This window comes from Halyomorpha halys, unplaced genomic scaffold (genome assembly GCF_000696795.3).
Source record: "Halyomorpha halys isolate HHAL.00 unplaced genomic scaffold, Hhal_1.1 Scaffold1311.1, whole genome shotgun sequence".
Taxonomy (NCBI): domain Eukaryota; kingdom Metazoa; phylum Arthropoda; class Insecta; order Hemiptera; family Pentatomidae; genus Halyomorpha; species Halyomorpha halys.
In genome coordinates this window covers 353,555-360,474 of record NW_027115302.1, presented here as the reverse complement: position 1 = coordinate 360,474, position 6,920 = coordinate 353,555, and the positions used below count along the sequence as shown (strand labels likewise).

The following is a 6,920-nucleotide window of genomic DNA, read 5'->3' as shown; positions in this document are numbered from 1 at the left end:
AAATTATTAATTTAATAAAAATCTTTTTTTTTTAAGCAAATAATTGTAATAACTAATAAAGCACTGCTACAATTATATATAATTTTTGTTTCAATACAAGTTCAAAGCATCTACTTAAATTATGTTTATTTCCTCCTTATATAATTAGTTAATTTTAATCAAAAATGTTGTGACACTCATCAGTTTTCAGATTTAAGAGAACCTAATTGATGTCTTCTGCAGAATGGATGAAGTTAGCTGGTACACATTTTTTAATTTGATGTAGTGACTGGCTCACAGTAACTTTTTGGCCTGAAACATGCCCAAACAATTTTTTTTCTATGGTATTTACGTTGATAATGAATATAAATTAAAATTTTTTATTAACAAAATAAAACATTAAATACTATTAAATGGATTAGTTTTTAATATTCTGTACTTACTTAAAGGAACATACAATCTTCTGGAAAATATAGCAACATAAAACGCTTTCAACTGAAAAGGAATCAACAATCAAAATATGACTTTCGATTTTTTCCTGTTAAGTCTTGCAATGATGGTTTTGAGTAATCAGGTTGTTCCATTACCTTTCAGCACCTCTTTTATAAACTTAAGTATATTTATTTCTAAATAAATACATACTTAATACTTTACACATTAAAATACAACACTTAGTAACTGCCCCAGGTGGGAACCGAACACACAAACATTACGAATTCGGGCGCTCTGGGACCTACACCCCGTCTCTGGCGCAGAGGTAGCATATGTCCTCAATAAATATTAAGGCAATGTTTATTGCAATTGAAAATATTATGTTTTTTGAACAAAATAACATGTGGCTGGAGGGTGTGTTTCAGAGTGTTCAATTAGATGTACGTAGGAGGAAGGCCAAGAAAAACTTTCAAAAATGCACTTCCAACAAAATTTATTGTTTTCATCATGTTATTCCGATTTATATTTTTAAGAGAATATTTAGTTTTTTGCGTATAAAATGAAAACGATTTAGTCAAAGCAGTATGTTTAAAAGAACTCTTTTACTAATATAAAATTAATAATTTTATAAGAAACACAAGTTTCCCTTTTTTTTTTCTAAATTCGGCATTTTCACTATACTGTGGACCGTCTATATATGTTTCTGAGGACGAATATCCTTCCGCCGCATCTATTTTACTCATAAAGCCTTGAGGTAGACAACTTCCGTTTGCGGTCATACCATACAAAGTTTAGTAGCACTAGTAGGATCCAGCGGAAGAGCGCCTCCTTAAATTGGAAAATAAATTGTATTTCAAATTTTAGCTTATTTAAATTATAGTAATTACATCGAAATTTTGGAATTCACCAGATAACAAATGTTTCCCCCTTCAGAAAATTCCTGGATCCAGCAATGTTATCAAGACTGAATGACCCTAGACTGCCCTTTCTCCCACTAGGTTGTAGGCGAATATCCAGCATATTTTGGTTTCCATCCAGCGACGAGCTAAAGCGATTACCATTAAAAGTTGCTTAGAGAAGCAATATGATTGACCTTGGACACATCCGATCCTTGAGTCAATTAACCTCCCTTACGGCTATTTGTATCTTATCTTCATTTCATATTTTTTGAGTTTCTCATTCTTGTGAACTACATCTCCTGAATTAATACCCCATATTAGCCTACTTTGGCAACATTTTCGAATTTATTTACATAGTAAAATATTTCGGAATAGTAAGGAAGAACATTTGTTAACTAGAGCAAAAATTAGGTGTAAAGTGATACTTTCGACTGTTTGGTCTCTTAGCTGATGTTTGGTCAAACGCTCATTGGTGAACGATTATTCGTGTATATTGTTTAAATTTGATTTTTAGTATTGTTTCGCAGGACTTTTTTTCTATTATTTATCCAAAATTCTATGTATTATTACTAATTAAGAACAATTAGGTCTTCTTATTCTTGTTACAGATAATGACAACTATAGTTTTGTTTTTAATCATTTAAAAAATTCACTATCAAATTTTGATGAGTCATTTTGATTTTTGATATCTAATCGTAAATAATGGTGAGAGGCACCTTGATGATTTTTTTATGTTAATTTTTTTACCTATTTTCATATAGACCCTAGGAGATTATCTTGATAATACCATTCTTATAATACAATGCCTATAGCAGAAGGTGAAATTGAGATACCTGTCCCTTGGGGTAAAATTTCAGGTAACTTTTCTGAATTATTATGTTTGTTAAATTTAATTATTTTATATATGAGGAATCTAATGAATGCATGTTTTAAAATTTTGTAATTTTCAAGATTCGGTTCCTAGAAAGTTGAATTTAAATGTTAATAACTACAATTATTACTTATAAATTTATGTAATTATGATTATTACTACTAATAGCATATTATAGAATTTTAATTATAACACATTTTACTATTCTATGAGAATGGTTTATTCCTTCCCCATTATATTACCAGTATGAATGCAATTGTTTGTATGCATATTCAATAGTTGACTTATCTACAATTATATTATAAAAAAAAACATTCTATTTGGATTTATTGTGGTACCAGTTCATATTAGATCCTCCTACATAGATCCAAGACTGTAGGCCCTCAGTGTAAATGAAACTCTTCTTTCATATGTTTTACGTGGTGATCCATCTTTTTGGGTCACCACTGCCTCCTCCATATTATATTTATTTTCTGATTGACTTTCGCTTTTATTACTAACAGTTGTGTTAAACAATGTAAAAGAAAGTTTATCACTTCCGATTTAGTTGTACTTATTATGTTGTAATAACTGATAATAGGATGGATTTGATTCAAGATGCAAGATGGTTGTGAATGGATTTAGGAAGGAGTCTTTTCTTGTGTTGAGTATAGTTAGGAAAGGTTTATCGAACTCTAAGGAATGATTGATGTAAAATGATTTTTGGTTTTACTGATATACTTGGAACCACAATGAGGATTAGAACTGGGATTAGATATTTCATATTTGTATAGATGTTATTACACTTCTCATGGGATCTGAGGTTAAAAATATAGGTTTTTACATGTCTGTATTATTTTTCATTCATATAGTAGATTATAATTAATTTTAAGCCAATTAACAACATACAGTAAAATAAGTATATTTTTAAAATTAATTACTTACATAGCAAAGTAACTTTTAAGTAAAATTTGTCAACTGAATTCAAAATTTAATATTTTTCAGGGAAAACTTGGGGAGATAAATCTTGTTCTCCGGTATTAGTTTTACACGGAATCCAAGATAACTGTGGCAGTTTTGATCGTCTCATTCCATTGCTACCAAAAATATTTTATTATGTTTGTGTAGACTTCCCAGGTCATGGATTGTCATCACATTTTCCTCCTGGTTTACCCCTAGAATTTATGAATTATGTGTATTCTGTTAAACTTGTTGTGGATCACCTTAAATGGAATAAATTTAATATGATTGGCCACAGTCTAGGAGCTCAGGTTACTGTCTTTTTCAGTTCTCTATATCCGAATTTTGTGGAAAAAGCTGTACTCATAGATGGTCTTACCCCAATTGTTATTGACGTTGAGAGAACTCCATCTCATTTAAGGAAAATTTACAACAATTTACAAAGTTTAGAAAAATATATGTTAAATAAGAAACCTCCTTCCTACACGTACGAAGAAGCTCTCAAAAGGCTTATAGGCAGTAGAAAAACAGACATTACTAAAGAATCTGCAGAATGTTTAATTAAGAGAGCTCTTGCTCCTTCTGATGGTGGATTTATGTTTTCTGTTGACCAGCGTTTAAAACTTTTTTTGCGACCTAGCCTTACAATGCAACAAATGAAAAATATTATAAATTGCATGGCATGCAAAACTTTGATGATAGTTGCTCAGGATACATACAATCTCTTAGATGAAGTTTCTGAAGAGCTATATCATGAAAGACTGAAAGAATTTTTTTTGAAAAATCCTCAGTTGAAAATGTATTTGGTCGAAGGGAATCATGATGTACACTTAAACTACCCTCAAAGGGTAGCACCTTATGTTGTAGCATTTCTATTAGAACCAAATAAAAGCTCCCTATGATGCCTTGAATCTTGAATAAGATTTTATTGGATTTAAAGAATTAATTTGTTATGCCAAGCATTATCTATTTACATGGTATCTAGATACTTTTAATTGGATTGAGGGTATTAGAAAAAAAATTAAGTATATTTACATTATATAATTGTTATATTTGTATTGATAGTAATTATTGATTGTTATTTTAACATTATTAATTGTTATTTAATAAAATTATTTTTTTAAGTATCTCCATAAATATGATTTATAAATCCTTCATTATTGTCTTATGTTTTATAAAAACACCTATCAGGAGAAAGAAATTTATTCACTCATGCTGCCCAAATACATCGGGTCGCACATTATGCATTACACAGCATACTGATCAATCCGTGATCGAACATATATAAATTACATATAATATAAAAGGGAATGGTCAAATCTTTGTCTGCAATAAACTTTTGAATTACTGGACTGATTTACATGTTTTTTTTTTCAAAACCTTCCCTGTCGCAATTGTAAGGTTTAAACCTATTAAATCCTCGAATTCTCAGGTTTGTAGCTCAGAAAGTATACTTTTTTTTTTTTATGGTTATTGTACACCATTTGATTTGTATATTTTCAAGGAATAAGAAAAAATATCACTGATTCCATTAAACAATATCATATTTAAAAAAAAAAATTATAAAAACATAATGTGGCTTAGGGTAAAGTAGGTCGACAAATTTCTTTTTACGAAAAAGCATATAATATTCGTTTTTAATGTTGCCTCATACCTCTAAATACATTTTTCAAGAAATTAAAAATTTTTCACATTGATTTATTTGGATGATTTTTTTTCTCCTGATGTCAATTGTTCATATAATCATTCATAACACCTCTACATTTTATCCAATCCCTACTTTAATAGAATTGTTGGAAAGCTGAATGTCTGCTCTTTCAACCTACATTTATAAAATTTGTTTCTTAAGGTGCTTAAAACGAATATCAACGTTGTTTCACTCCTAAAAAATCTTTTACCACACTTTGATATGTCAGTCGGTCTGAATTGTTTTGATATAGAACTAATATTTGAATGTTAATGTAGTTACCACTATCTTTTCTAATCACTTTGTGTGTATATATTTATATAAGCATCATCTGAATGTTGCACGTTCAACCATTTATTTGTATGAATTTGTATTTATGAAATTGGTATTTTCAAGAATATTGCAATAAACTAAAATTGAATAAAATAATAATTACAATTACACGAGAAACCAACCAATATTTTTGTGTTTTATCCATAATTTTTTCAATAATTTTAATTTATAACATGTACCTAGGGCACAGAGTTCCTCTATATCACTATTAGATATAGATAGAGTCTTGAGTTCTGTTGTAAAAAGGAAAAAATTATTGATATAGGTTTTAAAAAATAATAAAGTATACATAAATGTTTAATTTTAACTAAAAACTATTATTTATATCAAACTATCAATCGTGTTCATTAAATCTATATACATCCTCAAATATAACTGTAGCAAAGCATTTCCGGGTCATATACTTTATTAAATTAATCATTTTTTATTGAAGCATTTATATTTACTTATTGAATTATAACTTAATATAATAACTAATCATCTTCAAAATCTTTTTCCATTAATTAAAGTGATCATATTTTTATAATTATCTGAGCCACTACAAGCGGTTAAGTAACTTTGTAAGGAGGTACTGTTTTAGAACGATGGTTATACAAGGTAATTTTGTTAAGATCACATTTAATCACCAAATTTTTTTTCCAATAAAGGATACCCACTTTATGAGGCCAGGACCCCAGAGCCCACAGGGTTGGGTCACAGCTACAGTAACAGAATAAATAATTATCTGCTACAGCCAGAGTCAAGTCTAGGCCCTTTGAAGTTAGTAGTACAGTGCATTACCACTGCGCCACCCCTCCATGATCATATATTTGCAGTAAAACAAAAAATTGAGGATTTATTTAGATCTTTATTATTTTATATTGTAATATCTAAAGTAAGATCATGTGTTGTTACTTCATTTACTAATTTCATAAGAGGTTCTTTGACCATTGATATATAATTTGGGTCACTTTTAAAATCTACTGTTTTAATTTTTTTTGAATCTTCTAGTTTTATATACAGACTTTTAACAACATCAAGAAGAGCATCAGCAGCTTTATCGAAGTCATCTGAGCTTAACTGAAAACAAAAACATAACAATCTGTAGTCTGATGCAATCAAGATACAATATATTAAACTTGTTTTTTAATTAATTAATAGTTAATGTTTAACAGAAACAGTTTTATTTCGAATTATTGCGAACAGATGATGAATTTACTGGATGAAATTTCTTGTTATGTCATAAATTAAGTATTCAAAAATGAAGGCAAAATCTGTATTATTAGAAATAATTTCATGAAATATCAGCTTTGAGGTTAGCATGCTTAGAATTAATCACAATTCACTCTGGAAGCTGAATAATAATTTACTTAACTGCTACTGTAGTTAGAGTATAATAATGTTTAAAATGATAATTAGCCTATCCTTCCACAATAAACTCCCAAAATCCTCCCAGTTTTTAAACTTGCTACCGCATTAGTATTTATTAATTCTTCAAGATATAAATTTCGGTTTCGCTCCTTTATAACATGCATTGGTTCAATTTATCTTACCAAACAATAATAATTAAGTATTTATAAATGTTTAATTTTAACTTAATATAATAATTTATAAGACTATACTATCAATTGTGTTCATTAAATCTATATAGATCCTATATAGCAATAGCAAAGCATTGCCGGGTCAGCTAGTACATTATAATACTCACAAATAACTGGAAAAGGCCTGGGTTTTTAATATGCATTATTCTGTATTTCATTTGAATTTGGAAAATATTTTGAACAAACTGTCTTAATTCATT

General features: G+C 28.8%; 1 protein-coding gene across 1 annotated transcript; it reads left to right on the top strand.

Annotated features, from left to right (window-relative positions):
- Nucleotides 1-1,682: 1,682 nt before the first annotated feature.
- Nucleotides 1,683-4,247, top strand: LOC106689250 (serine hydrolase-like protein). Its single transcript, XM_014434147.3, has 2 exons — nt 1,683-2,167; nt 3,166-4,247. Exons 1-2 carry the CDS (start codon nt 2,113-2,115, stop codon nt 4,020-4,022), a joined length of 912 nt encoding a protein of 303 aa, XP_014289633.1. The 5' UTR covers nt 1,683-2,112; the 3' UTR covers nt 4,023-4,247.
- Nucleotides 4,248-6,920: the final 2,673 nt, after the last annotated feature.